Here is a 26,946-nt window from a genome sequence, read left to right as displayed (position 1 = left end):
CGAAGGAGGTCAAATTCCTTGGCCTCACTTAAGACTCATCATTACGGTGGAGTAGGCATTTGGACTTAACGCTGTCCAAAGCAACTAGAGCACTTATGGTATGCAAACGCCTGGCCGGCAGATCATGGGGATGCAAGCCAAGTATCATTAGATGGCTGTATACCATGATAGTAAGGCCTATTGTCACCTATGGAGCGGTTGCTTGGGTCAGTGGTACATTGATGGTTCAAAAACCCCGGAGGGTATTGGGGCAGATATTGCGCGACCGCGTACTAAGCTGTCCATACCAATGGGATGCTTCCCAAGTATCTTCCAGGCTGAAGTTTTTGCCATATGTCAGTGCGCTGATGTCAACCTCAGCCGCAACTATCGCAACCAGCGCATAGCTATCCTCAATGATAGTCAAGCGGCACTAAAGGCGATCTCATCATATGAGACCAAATCACTTTTAGTCGAGGAATGCATAGAATGGCTAAACCGCATATCTTTGTGCAACCGGGTGTACCTATTTTGGGTGCCAGGGCACAAAGGTATAGAAGGAACCGAAAAGGCCGACGAACTGGCCCGCGCGGCAAGCAGCGTCCCACACTTTTAAGGAGCTGCTCCGCACGGAGGTGAAAGTGGAGAGAGACCGGCTTTGGCAAAAGGCATCAAGTATGCGCCACGCCAAGCTGCTTCTAGGAGGGTACAATCTCTCCAGGTTCAAGGAACTAATTCGCCTCCCCCGTGACAAATTCTGTCTCCTCGTCGCGATCTACACAGGACACTGCAGGCTCAGGAAACACCTGTCCAACATGGGCATAGTCTCCTATGCTAACTGCCGGTTCTGCGGCCTGGAACAGGAAACACCAGCACACCTAATCCTGGATTGCACAGCAATCTGTGGAAAAAGCAGGGATCACATCACCTCAGTAGCGCCCGGCAAACTCCTGGAACTATTCAGGCTGCTGGGACTCTGGGAAGACATGTGATATACTTAGGAGAGGGCACAATAGACCCTAGGTCGCGGTGCATTACCTCATAATACTATCTATCTATCTATCTAACAGAGTCACTAAATTACGATTGTGACAATTAGAGACATGAGACAATCGTGACAAGCAGAATACCGGCATAAGTTAGCCACGTAGTTTGTAACACCCAGAAGGATGCGTCGGAGACCCTATAAAGTATATACTATAGTATATAAATGATCAGTATGTTGAGCTGAGTCGATTTAGCCATGTCCGTCTGTCTGTCCCTCAGTTTTTAAAATCGTTTTGAAATTTTGTAAACGCCACTTTCTTTTCAAGAAGCTGCTCATTTGTCGGAACTGCCGATATCGGACCACTATAACATATAGCTGCGATACAAGCTGAACGATCGGAATCAAGTTCTTGTATGGAAAACTTTCAAATTTGACTATGTACCTTCACAAAAGTTGGCACAGGTTATTTCCTAAGATAATATTGTAATATTGGAAGAAATTGTTGAGATCAACTTACTATAGCATATAGCTGCCATACAAACTGAACGATCCGAATCAAGTTCTTGTATGGACAGGTTTCACATTTGACAACGTATCTTCACAAAAGTTGGCTCAGGTTATTTTCTCATATAGCTGCCATACAAACTGAACACATAGTTACTAACAGAAATGCACCTGTGAAGGGTATATTAGTTTCGGTGCAGCCGAAGTTAACGTTTTTTCTTGTTTTTCTATAAAATTGCGTGTGAGGGAAAAGTTCTACGGACCATTCAGAAAAATTTTGCATAAAAGATTGTGGCTCTAAAATCGATTTCGAGACAACGATCAACCTATATAAATGATCTTATATACACTAGACAGAAAACGTTTAGAAAAAAGTAGTTTTGTATACCTTTTATAACAGTTTATTTGATATTTATTAAAGCATATTAAATATTTAGTTTTGTGAAAATTAAAGGGATTAAATTTCCGATAATAGCATATATACAAACCATAATAAAACTTGCGGGAGAATAGAAAATCCATTATAAAAAGTCTGCACATAAGGTACTACATATGTAAGTCTATATGCTTCCACCGAATTCTTTTCAAAATTTAGTAGGAAATCGGATATCCTAAACGTTATAAGATGAAGATGGTGAACGCAGAGAGTGCCCAAGAGAAGTCGTTACCGACTAAAACATCAAGAAAGTTCACAAAATAATTTATTCTAAAAATATACTTGTAAAAATTCATCTGTGCAAAGTGGGTCCCGTGCGACCACACTTTTAACCAAAATCAACGACGAGTTGATAATTTGGAGCAAAATTTATTTTTTTTATTAAACATAGTTTTCTTCGAGTGCATCACTGATTTAAGCGACCCTTCAACTTTACGATTCCATTTTTATACTCTTGTAACATGTTGCTACAGAGTATAATAGTTTTGTTCACTTAAAGATTGTTTGTACCACCTAATACTAATTGAGCTAGATATGAGGTTATATATCTGTCTGTGCAAGCTGTAACTAGATCAAAACTTGAGATATTCGTGAGATAACGAAGGACGTTTTCGTAGATGTCGGAGCACTCTATGCCCACAAAACGCCATTAAGCGCAAACCTATAAAGTGCCATAACTAAGCACTAAATTAAGATAAAGAACTGCAATTTGGCACAAAGGAAAATAATCGATGACAGTAAAAAAAGGCGGCGAAAAAATGGGTGTGGTCCGCCCTCTAATTTGTTTAATGTACATATTTTCTAAACAACTTAAGTTTCAAAGTTTCAATAATCATACTCGCTGGGGACAAATCCCTTAAACACTACCGACGCCGTAAAAATGGTTCTCCGTATAATGTTACCGTTAAAAACTACTAAAAGTGCAATAAATCAATAACTAAAAACGCCAGAGACAAAAATTTTAGACCCGTGATGGTATGAAAGGGCTTTATAATAGCCAGGGTAAAAATTGAACGATGAATGGAGCACCGCCCAATTTTAGGTGAAATCATATATCTCGGGACCCGCCCGTCCGATTTAAACCAAATTTGGTACGTTATTCACATTCCTATGCCATTGTGTGAGATATACAATTGAAATAATATTAGGTTTTTATTAGTACATACCAGAGAGCTACAACGAGTACGATTAAATCAAAACAAACACTCGTGTCAAAAACACAATCAAATCAATTCAGTTCATCATAGACAACATTGTTGATCAATTCGAGTACCCGCCAGCGTCAACTGATTTAATGCAACACGAACAATCTGTTCTTCGGCAATCACGATCGAGTAAACGGTATGGCTGGCTTCGGTTCAAATCGTATCATGTCAGTTCATAGCGTTGCGACGATTGTTTGAATAGATGTGAAGCTGCGGGTAAACTACGAGTAAATCTACTAGTAAAGCTACAAGCACAGCAAACAACAACAATTTTCTGTTGGATTGATTTGAATCTTGTGTGGCATAAAATGTATCAGCTTTAAACATCTGCGCATGTTACAAATTTTCTATGCGTAAACAATAGAAATTCCATCGAGTACGTACATACATATGTATGTATGTATATATAGTACATTATTTGTTGTACAGTTGTCCACAAAATAATAGGAGTGCCAATCTGAAAAATGTATTTGGCTGCATAATTTTTTTAAATCACATGTAAATGACGCGAAACAATAACGGTACACATAACGGTATACTAGCATTAAAATACAAAACAAATTTTTATTGTGATGATTGCTATTCTACTTCTGCTTTGCGAGTTCTGGAAGATACTTGTTATAGTCCTTAACATAAAAAATTTTCACAAAATTAGAAAAGTATGTATAGTTCCATAATCTGGCAGCAATTTAAATTAGTTATTATTTTATTTAATCATTGGGTTTTTCTTCAGTGGTTAGAAGAAATCATTGTACAGAGGAAAAGCGGAAAACGATAAAAAAATTGAGAAAACTAGAAAAAACTTATAAAGAGATCCAAAAAATCGTAAAATACTCTCCTCAAATGATAGCAAATGCCTTAAATTATAGAAACAAAAATGAAACTAGTAGACAAAAGCGCAAAACATCCACTGCAGACGATCGCAATATAGTACGCCACTGCAAAATTAATCCTTTTGCTTCAGCCAAGAGCATCCATGACGAACTAAATTTGGCAGTTAATACTGAAACTATTCGTAGGCATTTGAAGCAGAACAAATTATTTGCCAGAAGTCCACGAAAAAGACCCCCATTAAAAAAGAAACATAAGGAAGCCCACATACAATTTGCAGAAGGCTCCTGACCCGCGTCTAAATGGCGAAACATATTGTGGTCAGACGAATCCAAGTTGAGTTATTTGGTAGTATAGGCTCTAGGAACTTTGTCCGACGTCCCCCTAACTCAGAATATAATCCCCGGTTTACCATAAAAACCATTATACATAACGATGCCAAATCATGATATACGCTCGTTTTTCACATTGTGGTGTTGGTCCAACTCACTTAATTGATGCCTTCAAAGGCCAAAGGACCAAAGGGCATATGTCAAAATATTATATGAGGTAATGTTGACACATGCCTCGTGAAATATGCCATTGATTTGGGTATATCAACGGGATAATGACCCTAAACATACTAGCAAGTGCGCAAAAAAATGGTTTAGTGCCAACGGAGTTGAGGTTATGTGATGACCTGCTCAGTCTCCTGACTTCAACCCCATTGAAATCATGTGGACAGATATCAAGAAGAAAGTAGCTGAAGAGAAACCAATCAATTCGATAGATTTATGGCAAGTAGTGAAAGAGGCTTGGAAAGGAATACCATAAGTATGCGTCATTTCGGGTATTTTCTGCTAGTGCGAACGTTCGTAAACAAATCAGGTATTAGCTGATCGCTAGTGATTCAAAGTTGTTCTCTATCGCTGATTTGACGACAAACGGTTCGATTCGTGTACATGAATCGAATTGACAGAATCAGACATAGTAACGGATCAATACCCGATTATGAACAAAATGACTGGTTGCTGTTCTCTAGTACAATATATTACATATACATACATATCTATGTATGTATATAAAAATTAAACGCTTTTTTCTTATGTTTTTTTCAATTCTATCATGAAATTTCCTTGGAAATACCCTAAAAAAATCTCTGAAAATTTGAGCCCTTAATATTAACATTAAGGACTGGACCAAGGCATGTAAAAATTTTCCATAGAAAATACGGGACAATCGTGATTTTTTATCTTTAAATTTTTATAGCTCAAAGACATTTTATGGCATCGCTTTGACTTTAGAAATATATTTCCCAGAATTGAACACTCTACAAAAGTGCCTTGCGACAAAGTCGAAACTCACTCCGGCGAGGTAGAACGGGGCTCTAAACCTGACTTTTCCACGAAATTCGCATTTTTTTGAACATATCTCGTAAATGACAAGAGCTATAGAAAAAATGTACATGGCAAACTTGTAGGAAATTTTATTAGCTACAAAAAAGACCGCTATCATTAATACTTTTCGAGGTATTCGGTTTTTTAAGTAAGGCTTTATAGAATTTTCATAGATGATACATATGTAATAAAAAATCTATGAAAATTCCATACAGCATAGTTGAGTTCAAAAAAAATTAATAATAATAACATGACACAGCTACTGCTAGGGTACATTAATTTTTGTTTATACACATACATACATACATACACATATGGTCAAAATAACAAGTACATTCCTATTAAATTCGATATTGAGGTACTATTTAATAATGAAAGAAAATGCTGAATCCCCCTTTGTAGTGGTCGTGGCAATTGATTGTTGATGTTCGTGTTTCTAAGTGGGCAAAATAATAAGTACATTGGTAATTATTTTAAGATTTGCAGCAAATCGGACGATTTATTGTAATGTGTTCCTCTTTCGCTTGTATAAATCGTCTTAAATCTCAGAAAAGAGGGCCAAAGTCTTAGGAATATCGCTAAAACATTAGGCCGTTCATTGTATTTCGTGCAGAATGCCCTAAGGATGAAAAAGAATGTTGAAACGCGAGGTCGACCAAAAGAGACATCAACAATAACGGACAACCGTATCGTCACTCTTCGTAAAAAGGACCCATTGATATCTTTAAGGATAATATCAACCGATATTGGTAGCATAATATCTTCCCGAATGGCCCGACGAATACAATATCGAGCTAATTTACCTGGCAGGATAGCTAGCAGAATAACATAATTGCAAAAAAAAATTTGAGATAAGATTACATTTCGCGTAAAATCATGCAAATTGGTCCGGCCCAAGTGATGAGAAAAAGTGGGCGCAATATCTTGTGGAGCGACGAAACAAAAATTAATTTGTTCGAAAATGATGCCTGACGGATCGTTTGTCGTCCGAGAGGCAAAGAATTGCATTCACAGTCTACAAAAAAGACTGTTAAACACGGTGGCGGCAACATAATGGTCTGGGGCTGCTTTTCGGGGTATGGTGTAGAACCAATACATCGTATTTTAGGCACCATGAATAGGTTCGAATATAAAGATATCTTGGAAAACACGATGCTGCCATATACTGAGGAAAGTATGCCACTAATAGGGAAATTTCAGCAGGATAATTATCCTAATCATACTTTGAGGTTGGTAAAAGATTGCTTCCAGGACAATGGTATGACTTTTCTTAAAAGGCCATGTCAATTTCCCGAGTTGAATCCAATTGAAAACCTTTGGGGAAGCTAAAGGAACGGATTGGGAAGCAATCATTCCAAAATAAGAATCAAATCAGAGAATTTTGTTGAGAAAACCTGGTATGAGATTACAATTGAAACGTACCGCAAACTTATCTCCAGTTTTCCAAAACGAATCTCAAAAGGAATTGAATTTTTAGTCTTTTTTACTATTTGCTAGAAATCTAAGTACCTATTTCAACTATTATTACAAATATCTTTATTTTTGTTATTTAAGCCATATATTAAATGAAATATGATATTATTTCTCTTAAAACATGAATAAAAAATAATTTATTAGTCATTGAATGTTACACTGGAGTATGTATATACTTATTATTTTGACCATGTGTGTATGTATATATGTATATACATAGATTATACTAATTGTTGTTAGTGAACAAAGCGGTTTTTTTTGGACACACCATGTGGAACCGGCAGATGCACTCCAGGCATTGCGGCTATTTTGTTAGATGATGGGTAAACGACAAGCATAAATTCATAAAGAAACAAACAGAACATGGAACATAAAAGATAGAGAAATGGCTACAGTGTTGTTGAAAGTTCAGTCATAATTTGAGATGAGGCTCTGATGCTTGCAAGAATATAAAACGTTCGTTCATCCGAACGCCGTAAAATCTTACGCCCCTTGATTCCAAAGGCGCAAAACTCGCTTCCATCGGGCAAAATAATCTTCTGACAAAATTCCCGGGGTTTGTTTAAGTGCCATAAAACACTGTTTACGAATGGTGTCAGCACAGAGGGATTTCTTAAATTTGTCCTAACATTTGAGCGATTTTCGATGCACTAAGTCGAGGGTTTCGCTTCATATTTTCTGTTCTATGGTTCGAGTTTCACGCTGTATGTACAAGTTTTTTGGTCCTAGACGTGCCGAAATACTAAACTATGACTTTTTCGACATTTTTATTCTTGGACACAAATGACTATTTTTGGAAGTAAATTTATCGATAATATATGTATGTATGTACATATATGGTGTCAGATTTTCATTGCTTTAAATGATATGCGACTAGTAATAAAGAACTTAATGTGTTTATATTAAAAACTTTGGTATATAAAAGTTATTTTTCAACAAAAGAAAATAATCGAATTCATTTAAACTGACCCAGATTTGCATTCGTATACTTCGCCAAACATTCAAAATTTAACCATGATTGCTGGCTAAATAAATGTACTTATTATTTTGACCATGTGTGTATATATAAATTATTATTGTTTATTATATATATAAATTATTTTAACTGCAGTTGTCAATTAGTATTTTGTAATTCGAATTTTAGTATATTTGCTTTAAGAATATACAAATGCATATTTTCTCAGGCACAAAATTGCAAATGTTTTAATTTTGGAATACATTTAAACGAAATTTCGAATTTGATTATAATGCGGATTTGTGGCTAATACCAACTGGTCACGTTGTATCAACGTAACACCTTTAAATGTGCAAACACACTGTTTATACGTTATTATACGTTAACACACATAGTAAATACCTAGATATATACGGTATGTACGTACCAGTTGTATCGAACTACCAGTTGACTTATCGAATTTTTCCACTTTTATTGCATTACAAATATTTCTTTGTGTATGTATATAGCGTCTGAAATGGGAGTAGGTACTGCATGGTTATCGCAAGTGTTAGAAAAAATTAAGTCGTAGAAATGAGAATATGGCAACAATACTAAATTAATTTACACAGAAAGATATTGTACGTTTATAAAGTTGGTCTCTCTCTTAAGATTTCACAAAATAATAAATTGACTTCAAGCCATTAGAAGAGTGGTACAAAATGGAAAACAGCTTAACAGGACGGAAATTGTAATCACTGAGAAATGTCTGCAGTATCACAATAGATAAACTCTCTCATTGTCCACTTCATCTGATACATATTAAATACTTAACCACGTATTTGTATACTTTTAAAAATTTAACTCTGGAACCACGTGAAAACAACATCAATAAAACTTGCATTCTAAGATTTCCCCCAAATACGCTGACTCAAAACTTTATTTCTACTGAAATAACAACAGAGTAATATTTGCTATAGCTAAGTGAATGCCTTGCAATGTCAGACAGCAGTGAATGAAAGACGAATAAAAATGTTGTGTTTGTTGTAAAAGATGTTTTTAGGAGCAGAGGGAGCCAAAAAATACTCTGTTGTAACAATGCAACCCATTTCCGGTAGGGAACGGATATCCCTAAACTTTGAATTTATAGCTCAATACTTGACTAGAGAGAGGTTTAATTATAATTGAATTGCAAAATACTCTTACTAATTACCATGAAAAAAGCGATGATTAATACCATTTTTTCCTTGTGCGTCTCCAGTGTTTTTGAAATTACAGTTGAACTTCCCTAACTCGAATCACCATAATCCACAAAAAACTTCGAGTTATAATTTTCATTAAAATAAAGAAATTTTCGAAAGCTGTAAAATATATATTTATACGCAGTTCTTTTATAATTACTTCGAATAAAGTTTTTTGCATTTGTACACAATACATATATTCTGTAATTTTGAACTGAATATATAATATATTTTTTGCTTGTTTGTTCCAAAGAAAAGAGATTTTTCTTTTTTTCTATAGTGCTTTGTAGTGATCGTCAGGTGTATTAATATTCGTATTTATGTAAATAGGAATTTAAAATTGCAAAAGAATGCGTTACATCATTTTTGGAGGGTGCTTGAATAATTTCTGCTTCAGAATCCTCACCGCTTTCCATGGCGTTAAAAGTCTTATTCGTTGGGTCTGAAATATGTATTCGGTTCTACAATATCATCTGCTATAAATCGGGCTGAGCGAATCTCATTGTCCACCTCAATATAATATGTAATAATAATATTTGAGCAGCTGTTTACAAAGTGGTATTTCCGCGAAAAATGTGCCAATTTAAAATTTAGAACGATGTAACAAAAATTAATCGCTTAGGTCCTGATGGTCGAAGGTATGTTCACCGTCCAATAATTCAAGAATTTGATTTTCGCTATGTTCCACGCGTAGCTGAGTATGGTAGAGGATTAATCATGCTGTGTGCATGTTTTATCTGGAATGGTGTTGGTCCACTCCATAAGATTGATGTAATTTTAAACAAGGAGAAATACATCGAAATCCTAAAAAATGTCATGTTGCCATGGGCTGAGGAAAATTTGCCTGTTAAAAGGAAGATGACAATTTAAAGTATAAGTCTAAGTTGACACAAAAGTTTTTAATGAAAATTTTATCAATGTTATGGAGTGGGAATCGTCCAGCCTAGACTTAAACCCTATAGAACATCCCTGGGTGATGTTAAAAGAGCAATATGCACCGAAAATATCACAAATATGATGTTCTTTGTGATGAAATTAGAACGGCATGGCAAGCTACACCATTGGTGCGCTGTCAGAGTCTTATAACGTAAATTCGGAATCGATGTCAGGCAAAATTAAAGTAAAAGAGATAACCAACAAATATTATTTTATTTTGATAAAATATTATCGTTTCTAATTAGTTGTCGCACCCAAATCGTTGATTCCACATGTTTTTGTTAAAATCTTCAAAACAAAAACGAATTTTAAACCAAATTTTTACTATTAGAGTTTAAGTTGAACATAGGTTTCAATAAAATAAGTGAAAATACAATAAATATATGTGATTTATTGGAAAATAACTTCATTTACTTCAAAAAAGGTGTCGTTTCTAAGTAGTTGTCAACAGCTGTACGTATCTATGCATAATTGTATATAAGAGTTCAAATATAAATATACATATACATATGTACATATATATGTATGTACATACATATGTTACAAATGTTCGGTTGATTTTCGTCATAAAAAGGTGTTTTAGCAAAAGTTGATGAATCAAAATGATGACTTAGAATGGTCCAAAAAGCACTACACATTTAATTGCATGCAACTGCTTGAATTCGATGACATTATTTGATTAAATTTTCGCATATATGTAAGTTCAGAAGAAAACAAAAAAACACAAACAAAACACTTGACATAAATATTTTCTAAAATTTGTTTCTTTAAAATATTTTTATTGAAAAAATATAATTCATGTACTATCCTTAAGTCCTTAAAATTGAAAAATCTAGTGTTTTAACAAAAAAATTATAAAACCATAACTGAATATAGTAACTTTAATAGTATGTCAATGATGATTAACTAAATTAACTATTTAATCGCTAAGGAGTTGATTCTAATCAACCTTTATTCATTGTAAACGCATAGGCTTTAATTCACAAACCCCTCTAGATATGATAGTGTTGAACTGCTTGTTGTTTTGTAATTGTACGGCGAGTGGCGTTAGTAGACGGCTGTTTGATATCGGTTTGTTCGCAATATTTAGTCATTCAAATATATTAGTATATATGTACTTATGTATGTACATACCGTGACTAAGGCTTATGTGTTGTGCACTCGTTGCTGCCGCCGTTGTTTACGTTTCGCTTTGTTATTGTGACTCTTCGACTTTATTTTTTCAGTCGGAATTTTATGTTTATCTTCGTGTTGTTTGTGCTTTTGTACTTTTACATACTGTGTGTGCGTTCCATTGCGATAATGACGGTATCTGCTGAGTAGACTTGCATTGGCAGAGTGTCTACTTCTACGCGAATTATTTTCATTGTTTGTTTTCATGGTATATTTGTCTTAAATGCAGAAACAATTTTAAGTGCTGCCGATAGGTAAAAACAGCAATATCGTGGGCAACAACAACAATAATACATTCAAGTTGTTACATTTTTTGTTACAATTGGTGCATCTGCATATACTATGTACATCTGGATACTTAAATGAAAACTTATGTGAATATGAACCCGGCATTGAAATCAATTTGATATAAGCTGTTTTCGATTCGAAATTTTTCTACTCGCTATCTTTGCTCGCTGCTCTTATCAAAAAAATGACATATAAAAGCAACAACAAAGTTATCGAGTTGAATGCGTACAATTGCCAGTTCACACGCGAGGGGACGACGAGGATTGACGAAAGGATCGAGCCTCTTGTGCTCGGGTGACCCGCTTTGTGTTCTTGTCCGTAACAGTTCGTTGCTACGCAATTCAATACTCCTTTTCATTTGAAACTTTTTCCATGGTTGTAATAGCGCTCGGTTTCAAATGAACGATATGGTCGGAAATTTGAATTTGGTTAACTATCAAGCAAAATGTACTACACCAAATATTAATTTAATGGCATAATGTTTTTTTCTTTATAATTTGCTGAGTGTGCCTTTGCTTTTGTGTCATGGAAATTGCTTATTTTGTATTAATGTGAATTAAAAAGTAAAATTAAAAATTAATTGTTATAAAAGAATGAGTGTATGTGGTAGCTAATGAATGGATTTAACTGAGGAAAATATGTATGTTTACATTAAATAATCCATTAGTCTGCTTTTAAAATATCCGTAAACCGCAAAATGGTTGCTATGCCAATACTTATGTGCGTTACTGTAATTATTAAATGTATTAATTTTTAAAAATTAATTTTAATGAAAACGGTGTTACTTCTACTCTTTTAAATTTATATAAACATGTTAAGACGCTATAATTTTTATTTTATTTTTTTAACCGCAAAGGATTTAGTTCGAATATCACTTTATCTAAAACAAGAATGTAAGTCATGAATATTTTGTAAAGAATAGGAAAATACTGGGAGTACCAAAATTGAGGGCTTTTTCCCAAAAGAGTATGAAATTCGCGTCATAAATTTAGCCTTGAAAATATTAATAGTGGGTATCATACATAATCTTCTAGCACATTCACGGTAATTCCTTTTAAGCAAAATTTGAGATCAACATAAAAATGAATTATGCAACACGTTCAAAGTGTCGCCTAGCCGACCCGCATAAACATTTATGAAAATTTTGTGAAAAGTAGGACAGGAAAACTATTCGAGTTGCTTCACTATTTTCCCTCGTGTGAAGGCACAGAGCGACACCAAAAGAGAATTTGCCGAAAATGAGCGACAAAAGAGTCTCCCTGTAAACGCCAGCCAAGGAGGTATGTATGCAGGTTAGAGCGGGTCAATTTTTTTGTGTATAAAATCGTGTATGCGGGATATATTCTAAGCTTTATTCTGAACAACAAACCTAAGGAGTTAGTTAACGTTTTTTGATGCGGAAGGAAGCATTTTTTCACCAAAGAAAGAAGTGTTGCGATTCTAATCGCGAATGCGTCAGAGTATATGTTAGCGCAGGGTTACGCGTCAGGTGTTACCTACATGTACATATAAGCCTTTGGTACAGTTTGTTCGATTCGCCAAGCGTTTGAGGCAGGTCAGTTATCTTTTTTCATACATGTTATAGCGCCATACTAGTCCAAATTTTATTTCGGAAACATTTTATTTTTACCCCAGACTAGTTTCAATGCTGGGAATATACAATATCAATATGTTTGTATATGTAAATTGTTGTTAATAAGGAAACCTACATTCATGAATGCGTAGATTGGAAAACGTTGATTAAATTTATTTTTATATACATATGTATGTACATATGTAGTATGTACAGCCAGCGTCAAATGGAAGTGAACAACATTTGTTTATTACATTGCTTGTTTTATTTCAGTCTTTGCTAAGTTATATAATGTATCAATTTATATTATTTTTAAATGGTATTTAATACTCTTCAAATTGATGGAAGAACGAGATGAAATTCTTACAGCAACAAAAGTTATGAACAGTAAACTCAAATACTTCATATTTCTAGCGTCAAAATCAAGTGTACAAAATAACAATAAGTATTGGAAACATATTTTTGGTACTTGAGAGTTTTTGTTATTCTTCTGCAATAACATCTTCGATCATATCCTTCCTGCTGATTAATCAAATTTGTATGCCCCAGGTGCTCCTATATGTGCTTATAATTTAAAATAATTTTATTAGAAATGTTTTAAGTGTTATTGCTTTTAACACACACTACGTTAGTTGAAGGGTGTCAATAATTTTTCAAAATTGCTTAGCATCCTCGGAGCAAACTGTCCACTAGCTTCTGGCTCCTACTCTGCGTACCATGATTCCATGATCCCAGTCCAAAATTCTTCAGTATTTTGAACTGTTTTTTTTTAGCAATCAGAATTTCAACATCGCTCCATAAATATTCAATGGGTTTTACATCGGGAATTTGCGCTGTTCTGCTCAGAATGTCAATATTTTCTGCAGTGAGCCAATTATTCACATTTTTAGCAGCGTGCTTTGGATCACTGTCAAATTTAATTCGCAAGCATCAATTCGAACGCGAATGGTTCCATAGTATTTTTGAGAATGTTGAGGTATGAATATTGGTCAGTTATATCATCTATCCTCACAAACGGTCCAATGTCATATCAGGAAAACGCTCCCTAGACCATCACGCTGCGAACGCTGTGCTTAACGGTTTTAGTGGTGTATCTGGAGTTATATGCTTTACACATGGGGCGATTGACAAATGGTTTGCCATCGGATCCAATGCGATTCACCTTTGTTTCATCGCTCACAAGTACTTTTTTTCCAAATTCAACGTCATTTTCTAAATGTTCTTTGGTAAAGTGCAGCCGTGTTTTTATGTTTCTTTTGGACAGCAATGGTTTGATTTTTCGTTCAAACAACTGAGCATCATTGAGAAGCTTTCGTACAAGTCACCTAAACTCGAATTCCTCATTTACTTCAGCCATAATCTTTCGGGAATATTTAAAAGAATCAGTCTTACTTTTTCTAATAATGGTCTACAAGCATTATATACCATTTTCGTCGAACAATTCATAACTTTGGGGATGTTCGAGTCTCAATCACTGCGGCAATATTGCAAAGCATCATATTCGACGCAAAAATGCAGCAGCTTTTGCAAATGTCAAACGTTTGACATTCTTGCGCGCAAAAGTGACAAAATCGGCATCAACAAAATTTATGTTGGAAAAATGATGCAAGCGAAATCGCTCTTTAATTTTGTTTATAACTAATTATTATCATTAATTGTGTTTCACGGGACATCCGAAAATGTGATAAATATATATCTGGAGGATAAAATCGAATTGTTTTAAAGAAGTTTTGCGATTTCACTATTGCCCTCTTCTTTAAAATTTCAGTCATAAGCCACTTTTTTACTCAAAAAACTTTGTTTCCTTGCTTTTTTTTGTATTTAAGAAGTAAACTACATTTACTATCCACCAAGTTATCCACTGTTAAATTGATTAAAAATTCATTTTTAAGACTTCTTAAACTTCACTTCTTCAATGCACCTGCACGCTGCGCAAAATATTTTTTTAAGTATCAGCTGAGTATCTGCAAAAAAACATCAGGGTTGCAATATTGCCGCAGTTATTTGCTCGCTCGAACATCCCCTTTATCAATCTGAGTTGGATTTTTGTCTTTATTGTGTAGATCAAAAATCATTATTCTTTTTTCCAGACTACAATGCAAATTTTTACCCCTTTTGAATATTTTTTTATTTTATTTAACAGTTTCAGTTAAAATAATGTTTTTTTCCATGACTGCCAATTAATCAAATAAAATGTGATCGTAAGGAGTAACAACAATAAAATAAGCATAATAACGACATCAGCTTACCGTTATAAGTTGTGGAAGTTAAGACATGTACTAACGTAACTAATTATTGCGATGCACTTATTGGATAAAACTAAAAACTGATTTGAATAATTTATGTTAAAAGTATGCTATTTTCGTAATAATTTTTTGAAAAGTTCAATTCTCTATTCACTACATATTCTAATGAAACTGAACGAAGCGTTCCGAGAAGAGCTCGCAGATTGTGCTATTATTTTTGCATTTACGACTCAAGGAAACCTCTGCTGAAGAGAAAAATTTCGTTTCAGACAAAATTTACTGCGCTCAAAGAGAACTTCTATTTCTTATTCGAAATATAATAATTTTTACATATTTCAAATTTATTTTAATAATAAATTGTAGTACTACGTCAGTATGTACAGTAATCGACACTGAAATAGTCTTAATCAGCACACGATGAATATTTATGTACATGTATGTATGTATGTACATATCGACACCTAAAATGCAAAATAACGTATGATCAAAAAATTCGAAATTAAGTGTTTCATTGATTACGATCCACTACTTCAAATTACATACATAAAAAACATACATACATATGTCCAACATTTTAAGGTTCTGCTATCAGATATAACTCAGTTTTAACCAATATTTAAATTTTTTCACTCATGTTCCATTTTTGAAAATGTTGTTACGTCATTTTGCATTTTAGATGACGATATAAGTACATATATGTATTTCATATTAAAAGTTCTTAATTATAGAGTCAGTAAAATTTAGAAAGTAGTGCATAAACTGGAATTGAAATTAAAAAATATTATTTAATCAAGTTTTCTAAAGTATTTCTTTCCTATTTGGTTTTAGGTAGATGTACTTTTGTATGTATGCTTATGAACCATTGCACAAAATACTTAAATTGCAAAACGTAGCAGAGGTATTTATCTAATAAGAATAAAGTGCATACACTAAAGTAGGAAAGGCAACTGCGACTATTCTTGACCTAACGGAAAAATATATTGGAGACTCCGTCGTTTTGGACATGTCATGTCAGCACGTATCACGACTCACTACAACAGCAGCAACGTCAGTTTTATCTGAAGATCAGGACCCGTATGTGTTCACAGAAACAGTGCCAACCACGCCACCCATTTTATTTAACGCTCAGGTGCTTATTGCTCCCAATAATTTTTTTTATAGAATCGCATTTATCGGTAATTGAATATGTTTTCGATATATGTGTAGAAATCGCGAAGCAAGGTATACATAGACGCGCACGCAATAACAACTACTCCAACGCCAATACAAAGTTTATCCCCAACACCAGCTGTAAGTGCAGCAGCTCCAACCATAGAAACACCAACGCCGGCGGCACTAGCATTCGCCTCACCAGTCACCAACAAACGACAAACACCAACAGTTACAACCAACGCAAAATTAAAATTCAATCAGAAACTACCATTGGGACCCTTGAATGGCAATAATACAAAAACGCAGGCGGCATCGACGTTGGCTGCTGCAACGGGCCACAATGGGCCTTCAGCAGCGGCCGCGACAAAAACGGTTTCACCTTCAACTGTGAAGACAGCAAATTCGCAATCTCAGAAGCAGCATCAGCAGCATAAGAAAGCTTTGAATGTGTGCATAGTGCGACCGCAGCAGCAGCAACAACTGGCACAGGCTGTGCGACAGCAACAAAATTATAAAGTACAGCAGCAGCGGAAGCTAGCCTCATCGCCACCGCCCCTATTTCAGCACACTCCCTCTCTATGGCAAACGCCATTGCTATTGGATACGGGGTCGGCGGTGGTTAGCCCACCGACATCACCCGCTTCGTTGCCCTCTCCGCCGGTTGCGGTTGCACCAACACCCACCTCGGTAACATTACCTATTGCTGCAGCTACAGCTATGGTTAGCCCTCTGATTACAGTATCAGCGACAACATTGCCACCATCTAAATTTCATCACAATACACTGGCACAGCATTTACAAAAGTTAGAATGCATTAAGAAGCCAAAGAAACCCATTTCTGGGGGCAATGTTCATAACGGTAAGCCTATAAAACAGTTTCAAGTACAACAAAATATTCAAGAGCAGGACACAGCATTGAATCAACACCGTACACCCTTGTTGTCACAGCAGCAGAATCAACAGTTAAGTGGCATAGGCGCCAAAACTGTTATTGTTCAACCGACGCCGGCACTCTTGCATGCACATGCGGCTCAACAATCTCAGTTGCAAACGCAAATGCACAAGTCGCCTATGGTTATGCCCTCCGCACCGCCTCCATTGCAGGCAATTCAGGCGGTTACACCACCTCAACATTCCGATTCCGATTTGAATGAAATTCCAGTAAATGTTATATTTCGCAAGCCGCAAACAAGTGAAATGCATCACTCACAACTCGGTGCCGCTGTAAATGCGAACGCTATGACCAATACTGTAAGTTCCAGAAGTAGCAGTGTCGACAACACAATGGTGAATAGAAGGGGCTCAGCAACTGAAATAATAAACAAAACGAGCTCAACTAAGGCAAAACCTAAATCAATATCTACAGCTGCTACGGCCGCTGAAACTGTAACTCTGCCGCCGTCAACTCTACAGCCTTTTCCACATGTGTTACGCGACATTGTTTTCACGCACACCGTACCGGCGCAAATTGCGTCGCGCGAAGATACTTCGAGGCTACCTGCCCCCATATACAACACTCCTCATCTCCAACCACCTGCCGGTACACATAAACAGCCGCAAAATATGTCTTCCATGGCAAAGCCATCACCTCCAACATCGACACAACAGCTGAAATATGATACTACAACCTCTGCTCAACTTGCACGTAAGCCAGGAGAAGGTGGTAAAAACGCTGGTGACGAAGGGAAAACTCTGCAAAAGGTAACGGATACACACAATATAAACGCTGTAGTCAAAACTCCGTCGGCTGCTGCCAAACATGTATCCAAACGAAAAACATCTGCAACGGCAACGGCTTTGGCGAAAAACAAAAACCATTTGCCCCACTATGCAAAGAAGCGCAGCCACAAATTAGGACCGTTGTTTCGAACATATGATAACCAAATGGTGGTAAGTGCTAATGATTCGCTAGAAAGCAACACTAATCCGCAAAAGAAACGGAATTGCCATGCTGTGGCAGTAGTAAAGATGTCTAGTGCCGAAATTGAAGCAGATACAAATTTGCTAGCCTCTGATGTAGTGCTGCCATACTGCATCCAAAAACATTGGATGTTTATTACCCGCGATATACAGTTAGTGCAAGGCGTTGGTGTGGTTGCTACTGCAGCTGGTAAAGGTGTTGGCAGTTTAGAAGCTATTTTGCAGGTGGCAAGTGATCGAGAGTCCCAAATTTCTCATCGAAAGATGCTTTTGCGGCGTCAAGCGATGCAGCTCCTCTCCACACAATCCTTGCAAAAACTGCCGATGCAGGCAGCAAAACGCCGATTGATGTGTGTCGATCGCTTATTGAGAAAGTACGCCCGTCATGGTGGAGATGAGTAAGTCTGCACATGTTGCATTATTTTTTATTTATAATCAAATATCATTTTAATACGATTAATTGTCTAATTTTAACTTTGCATCTTACCTTTCAGCATAATCACTCCAAAGAATTGTAACTCCGTTGGTTGTTGTAAAGGCGTTCTTGAAATTGCAGCCCAATGTGAAGATCACATTGTGGACAATATCTCGCAGCATATCTTCTTGCCGTGTACGGCGAAATTCGCCGACAACACTCAATGCCGAATTCCCGTATTTGATATAATGCACGATCTGCCACTTTGTGTAGAGCATGCGCGCAAATGTGATGCCTATAATCGTGTCGTGCAAGATCAACAGCGAGTTGGGAGTAATAAATTGACCACGGCAACTGTAGCTACTGCGATGACTCAATCTTCTCTGGACTGTGATGCCGGTGATTTGTTGCGACAACTTCAACAAATTCAGCATCAGCATAAACAGCAGCAGCGACAGCAACAGACACATATGCAGCCTAACCTACATAGCACTGCTACAGTTGGCAAGAACAAGAAATGCGTTAATATGAAAGCGACAACCACGCGTAAACGCAAAGCTCCCAATACCCCGGGGTCCAATACAGTCGGTCGACCACAAAAGCGTCAGCGTAAAATAGGAGCTAATGGAGCGCCATCTGGTCCTGTTGTGTCTGCAACAATAGCTCCAATGCAATTGACTTCAGCAGTGTTGCAACGAAAGGGGAGCACCACCTCACTGGAATCGATTGCAAGTAACTCGCAATCCTCCAATTCCCAGCCGCATTATATTTCCTCGAACATAAGTGTTAAAAATCAAACCCAAATAGCTATGCCCGCTTTGGCACCGCTCAGCGGACACAATGCGCCAATCGTTAGCAGCACTTTGACGGTGGGTTCGGCGCCAAAACGTATGCTTAACTTCAGCACAAGCAGCCGCGATAGCGTTGCAACTCTGGGAGGCACCGAAAATGTTATGGCTCATAATTTGAAGCCACATGAAATTAACCAACTAGTTGCACAGTTCTCTGTTGCAGTTAGTAGTAACAACAACAATAATAATGAAAATAGCAACAGTCTCACTGCGTATAGCAACAGTAGTATAAACAACAATTATAATTACTTGAGCTCAAATTGTGACTCTAACTTCACATCGGCGCTGGGCTCATCATCATCATTGCCCTCGTCAACAGAGGAACTGTTCCGTCAAGAATTGCTAAGTGTTTGTGAGAACAGTTCAGCCTATGCCAGTTCTGAGGATACCGGTTTAGGCGGATTGAGTGAGACTGAGCTGATGGTGGGTCCCAATGATGCAGGTGAGTCAAATTGTATAGGAATTCTATGAAAATAGTTAGCAATATTTTGTGTTCAACATTTTTGCGCAGACGACATACCGTTGGGAGATACACGCTTGCTAGAGGAACATGATCTAGCAAATGTTCTTAGTGCCCTTCCAGAGGATGCATTCAATGAGCTATTTACAGCAGGTAAATCAAAAATTGTTAAAATACTCTAGTTTAGATATTGCTGAGTTTTCTGCTTTTTTTAATTACTTATTATAAACACATGCCGCAAATAATATTTGATATTTTACTATGAATATTCCATATAGCCAGGGCAGAGTTCTTTTTAATTAGGTAAAATATTATTAAGTGTGTTAGGCTCGAATATCGGTCAAAATAAAATAAATTTGTCCGGCAAGCGTTGGTTGACGGTAACTTCACTTCTTGCTTTAACTCGATCAGTGAATGAATAATATTTACTATTTGTTATTACAAAATACTTTACAATTCTTCGTTGAATTTGACAAAATCCCAAATATTTTTCAATCCAATCTGTCCATTTTCCTTTGGTTTGGGGCATTGGAAGACGTGGAAGATATGTCCTTTTAAAACAGGCGCCCAAAAGAGTTGCACTCATTTTATTTGAAATAACATCATACATACAGCGATTTCTTTTTAAAATGCTTTTATCAGCTTAACCTGTATGTTTGTTTTTTATACTCTTGAAACATGCAAGAATCAAATTTGGGAAATTTCGTCATGAAAATATGGGAGTTGGGGGTAGTATTGACCCAATTTTATATATTTTTTGCCAGTAACACATACTATTAACGTGCCACATACTAAAAAAATGTTTCCCTAAGTTTCAATAAGGTACCTCACATACAATCACTAATCATATGGAGTAAAGTCACCTGGATATTATATCTTGTTATATTGGGCTATGTCAAGTTTCCGTTCAATTTTATATATTTTAGGCACAAAGGTACTCTATTATGAGTAAAAGATAAAGTCATCCAGAAGTTCAAAAATCATTATAGTAGGTATAAGTATGTTGGCTCAGGGAAGTATTGACCCGATTCAATCCATTTTCGCTAAAAAGATATAATATTATCAAGAAAAGATTCTCTCTAAATTTCAATTATATATTCTATACAATGACCGATGTCAAAAGGCAACTGTAGATACTGGGGTCCACAAATTCGGTATCTAGTGGCTTGAACAGTTTTGGTTGGATTTGGGCGATGTTTAGTGGTATGCCACCTACTCTAAAAGCATTTTGCGTGCAAAGTTTTATCCCGTTATATTAATTGCTTCTTGACTTGTGTACTGAAAAGCAAATGAATCAAATGGAGCTTAAAATTGTGTCATATGGGAAGTAGGCGTGGTTGTAGTCCGATATCGACCATTTTGGTACTCTGACATAGGAATGTGAAGAGAATGCCCGGACTAAATTTAGTCGAAATCGGTTCGGCGGATCCCGAGATATATAGTTTCACCTAAAAGTGGGCGGTGCCATGCACATAGTCCAATTTTTGCGCCGAAACCTATAAAGCCCTCTCATACCATCTGGGGTATACAATAATTAAATTCAATCATTCGGAAAATAAAAAATAGGGGCTTATGACCAAAATTTTAAAGAAGAGGGCAATAGTGAAATCGGAAAACTTCTTTAAAACAATTCGATTTTATCCTCCAGATATATATTTATCACATTTTCGGATGTCCCGTGAAACACAATTAATGATAATAATTAGTTATAAACAAAAATAAAGAGCGATTTCGCTTGCCTCATTTTTTCCATCATAAATTTTGTTGATGCCGATTTTGTCACTTTTGCGCGCAAGAAATGTCAAAATTTGAGTTGCTCGAACGTTTGACATTAGCAAAAGTCGCTACATTTTTGCGTCGAACATGATGCTTTGCAATATTGCCGCAGTGATTGAGACTCGAACATCCCCATAACCCTTTATATCTGCAACATCTATGGCAAGCCAATTACAAAGGTCTATTCGTCAAACTGTCTAAAAACTCCGTACATTTCTTTAAAGAAAAGACTGGCGCGACTGCAATTCGCACGGATGCACATAAATAAGTTAGACGAGTTCAAGTTGGTACGCAGCCCGAAGGGATATCGCCTCTATCCACGTCATAGAACAGGGACAATGAAACACGGCGGAGGCAGTGGGGGGTTGTTTTTCAAGTCATGGAGTAGAACTAATTGACATATTCATCTATGAAAAATACTTTTAAGAATATTATATTGCCTCATACTGAAGAAGAAATAAATAAAATTAATTGAGTTCATGCCCCGCCGATTTGCAGCTGTATTGAAAAATAAGGGATACGTAATCTAATACGAGTATTGAGTATTGCTTTAGTTTTGTCGCACCAGGATTTTGGAATTTTCAGGATAAATAAACTTTTAATAATTCAGCTCTACGATACCAGAATGGACCAGGAATTCCGGCGAAATCAATATCTATATAATTAATTTATCTCGAGTATATGTCCGCTAGACTGCATGTTGCAGGAGGATTTATTCACCGGACCGAATTTACCATGTTAATGCGGAATGAGGACATTTCGTCGAGTAAGCATAACAAGAATAAGTTTTTCCCGTCATTCAGCCGGTCAGCCGAATGCAAAGCTCATGAAATTTAATTTTTGCTTTAAGAAATTTAATTTGCAATCCTTCATTATCAATCTTTTTCTTTATAAACTTGTTAGGTTTCAGGTATACACCTTTTCTCTGAAGTTAAGCAAATATTTTCTTATACATATTTTTTAGTACACCAAGAAGAACGCGAAGAAGTTGAGCGAGCTCTTGAATTGGCTGATAAACATCTAAAGAGTCTACAACAGACCATTGGCTCGGATATTGATTTTTTAGGAGAATTTCCTGATGATGATGAGATCTTAGCTGATACCGATGCTATGTGTAGCAAAATGGGCATGATGCATTCACCAGATGCTACGTCTGGTATTGACACGTCAACGCTATTTATTGATAGTGGTAGCAACAGTGTAGGAGGAGGTGGTGGAAGCTTAAATTCAAGCAATATTGCTGATATACGCGGTCTTGTACAAACGTAAATGATGAGGCGGAGTAGTGGATAGTGCGTCAATGGAGACTACCTACATGAATATGAATAAAGAAATATTAGAATGTATAAAAAGGTAAAGATAAAGCAAACATTAATACAAAACAAAAAAATGAAGAAACCGCAAAAAATTAAAAATAAAACAAAAACGTAGTAAGATATTTGATAGAAGAAAAGGATTTGAGAACATTTTACTATTTCGCACTTTTATTCAATTTAAATTGTACTAATTATATACAAACATTAAGAAATTTAGATCTAGTTTTGCATTTTTACTTGACTTTATTCGCGAACTGTTGGAATGTTTTGAAATCCTTGATAACTATTATAAATATTAATAAAATTCATGTATAATAAAATAATTTTAACCAATGAATACATATATAATTATAACTGCTATATATAATTACAAGTTGTGTTTGAACCTTGATAAATAGCATACTTAAAAAAAGTTTTATATAAAGAATGGAATAACAACTGAAATCAAAGACCATGAAATATGTATGTAAATATTTATTTCAAAAAAGCTGAGAAACGTTTTACTGAATGAATAATTACGGTATTAATATGATTGTGTAAACGGTATATAAATATAAGTTTTAATTTATGAAAATCTGTAAACATTGAAGAAACCTAAGCAAACAATAGATAGTAGTAGGATGAGGGTATGCTGCACGGGAACTGAAATTTTCGTTTGCTGGACGGAGCGATATGTATTATCGTAAATTCACGAACATACATATTGCTTATTATGAAAAATGAACGAATGTCAAGTCAGCAAAAACAAAAAAAAAATAAAATTATTTGTATATTAATCATAATTTTCAGTGGTTTTCTTTTTATTTGCTTTATTCACTATGGAATGTTAAAGCTATAAATTTGTTGTATTATATTTTTTAAAGAACACTGCTCCTTATCGTCCAATGACGTTGCTTGACATTCGTTCATTGTTTCCTAAAATTGTAGACTAATAATGACTAACAAAGTGCGTTTAACTTCAAGTAGCACTAAATTCTTTGAAAGAAATGTAAATTGATAAATTTAAGACACATTACAATCAAGCGAAGGGAAGAGGGAATTATGCAAGTAGGGTTTTCTACTTAGATTGCAATTTATTATTTCTAATGCCTGCTAAGGTGTCACTACGGCACTTCAAGGCTTTGAAACCAAAATGTGTTGGACTGAAATTCAAAAATATCTGCTGATAAAACGTTGGAAGGTGTTATTGTAACCGATAACCTCTTGGGCAACCACGCATTGTATTATATATATAAATTATACTACAAACATAATTATAACTACTTTAAGCTAATGCTTTATACACTTTTATTTTATATGTATTTTTGGGTTTCTTCGTAATGTTTCTTTCAATTGATTGAAATTTGAATTTATTTATACATATTGTGGTTTAGTGACAAATGGCTTTAGTTAATTGTAAAATAACAAATCATGCTGAAATTGAAGGTAAAAAATGTGAATGTAACATGTGGAGAAGATACTTTTATGATGTGTGTTGTACGTCCTTTCAGAACATAAATACTAATTTTATTGCATTCTCGTATGCAAAAATGCGTACTAGCAATAAATATCTTTACATTTATATGTACATATGTACATATACATATAAATATAATGCCAATTTTTTTTCCTGCATCTAAGTATGTAAATTCTATATAATTGTATACATATATAGAACATTTGGCACCTGTGTGTTGTTTCGTCTGTTTTTGGTATGCGTTTAGTATCCCTTATCTCTACAAAAAATATTCTGTGTAACCAAAAAAAAAACTAAAACATAAAACAAAAAAAAAAACTTTTTCTCAGCCATAAATAAATTTGTATTTAGCTGTACAATATATTTAGCCCTTAACTTGTATATTTTCATCTATTCACACTTCGTTCAATCATTAACTCTCATCTCATTTGTCATCTACGCTCGAGTATTATAATATGTACATACATATGTAAGTGCATTTTAACTAATTTCTATATTTATACAATTACGCTCATCTTTTCATTATTCATCATGCACACATTTATCACATGTGAACGCACACTTTCGCATATACATATATGTAAATATATATAATCCTATGTATTTATAAGTATATAAATACAAAATCTAAATTGCCTACCAGCTGGGATGGAAAAGGTGTGAATAAAGAGTGCGTTTATCGGTTACCGAGCTCATTACTTAGCTACGAAATGTGTAAGCAAACGGAAGGCTGCTTTAACAGTAGAATGTCAGAAGATGGTCTCCTGCTCATTGCAATCGTACGACAACCAACACATAGTCAGTTAAATGTCCTGTACTTACACTGAAGTAATGTTGAAAATCGACTTTTACTCGTACATGTGCATGTATATGTGTATCAATTAGTATACAACAAAAACCCTCTAGAAATTAAAGATGAAATCTTGTATATCTGAATGAGAACCTAAAATATTTTCAAGCAAAGAATGAAAAAACACGTATAAAAATGAACCGTAACTCCGGAAATATCGAACAAAATTTGTTATACACTACATATATTTTTTACTTTAATCAATATTTTGTTATAACATAGCTTTTATTAACATAAACTTAATAAAAACTTATTTTCTAGACATTATATAAGAATATGTAATTTAACCGCATTGAATTACACATACATATAAGTTCATGCATGCATACAGATTTGCATATATGTATATATCCATATATACCTACCATACTTGTAAATGAATAGTATATAGAAATAATAACAGCTATTTTTATTTAATACTATGTAAATGAAATTATTGCTGCATCAAAAGTAAACCGAGATATACAAGCAAAACAACAGTAAAAATTAACGAGGTATGTAAATTACATCGGAAGAATGAGCTCTTTATGTATGTAGTTAATAGCGAAAGAAATCGTTACATACGACTTGTATGCCGTATGCTGCAACATAAAGTGTCAAATTTGTGTTCACATTTAAATGCACGCATACATTCTTAAATTACATATTATGTAACTTTCTTTCGTAATTTCTGCATTTGTGATTTATTTTTGTACGATTAAAATAAAATTTTTAACAACAACTGAATAATCTGAAGAAAAAAAGAATTTTTTAGAAAATAAAAATAAACAAAAAACCAAAACATAAATATTTTTTATTAATTATTAAATTGTGGGCGATTGAGAAAGGGAAACTTAAAGATACATATAAAGGTTAAAAGGATGGTAGAATTATGTAAAACTTCTAGCGCTTATTTTCTCGACGGAAAATGTTGCCTCATTATACAGGGTTTGTCCGGAAAGTAATAGGGCTGAGTCGATTCACAAAAATTTATTGAACCAATCGTGACAATTCTTTAAAAACTTTGAAAGCCGAGGTGCATGCCCTCTGTCGTCTCAAAATGCTTGCCTTTCATCGGCCTTTTCATGCAAGGAAACAAAAAAAGTCCGGTCACATTTGGGCGTAGCTGTTCACAAGAAAGACGGTGTGAGCCGGGGCGTTGTCGTGGTGCAACTTCCAATTGGCTGCGATGTCTTGCCGGAGACTCTTGAGGAACGTAAGACTTGGCGTTGACGGTTTGCCTCTAACACATCATTTATTGCTAAAGCAATATCTGGGTAAGCCTGCTTGTTCATATCAATGGTCTCTGTCGCAGATTTACCGAGTTTCACACGGGATTTAATCGCGTACCTCTGCTCTAACGAACGCTGCATTTTCGACTTGCACCAATCACAGAAACACGTCGCACGAAAATGTTTGTCCTGACTCTCCAGGTGCTCGGAGACAACTGACCAGCCGTTCATATTTAGTACAACAAGGCGTGTTCCAAAGTAAACAGGACTTTTTGAATCTAGCGTCCCCTGGTGGCGCCATATATATGTTGACTGGTGCGTTAGAATCTGGTATCTTCATCGATTGTCCAGTGATC

The 26,946-nt window shown here is 35.4% G+C and overlaps 1 protein-coding gene across 2 annotated transcripts in view; it reads left to right on the top strand.

The window, feature by feature from the left end:
- The window catches only part of LOC120779469, a 34,780-nt gene extending 8,842 nt beyond the window's left edge, over positions 1-25,938 (top strand). For both annotated transcript variants that reach the window (XM_040111747.1, XM_040111740.1), the window contains exons 2-6: positions 16,012-16,312; positions 16,390-18,653; positions 18,750-19,963; positions 20,033-20,134; positions 22,722-25,938. In XM_040111747.1, coding sequence (XP_039967681.1) covers positions 16,187-16,312; positions 16,390-18,653; positions 18,750-19,963; positions 20,033-20,134; positions 22,722-23,026 — 4,011 coding nt within the window. In that variant the 5' untranslated portion in view covers positions 16,012-16,186 and the 3' untranslated portion in view covers positions 23,027-25,938. The remainder of the gene's footprint in view (positions 1-16,011; positions 16,313-16,389; positions 18,654-18,749; positions 19,964-20,032; positions 20,135-22,721) is intronic.
- The last annotated feature ends 1,008 nt before the right edge of the window (positions 25,939-26,946 follow it).

Source organism: Bactrocera tryoni, chromosome 1 (assembly GCF_016617805.1).
Source record: "Bactrocera tryoni isolate S06 chromosome 1, CSIRO_BtryS06_freeze2, whole genome shotgun sequence".
In the NCBI taxonomy this organism is placed as follows: domain Eukaryota; kingdom Metazoa; phylum Arthropoda; class Insecta; order Diptera; family Tephritidae; genus Bactrocera; species Bactrocera tryoni.
This window is presented reverse-complemented; position numbering and strand designations above follow the sequence as displayed.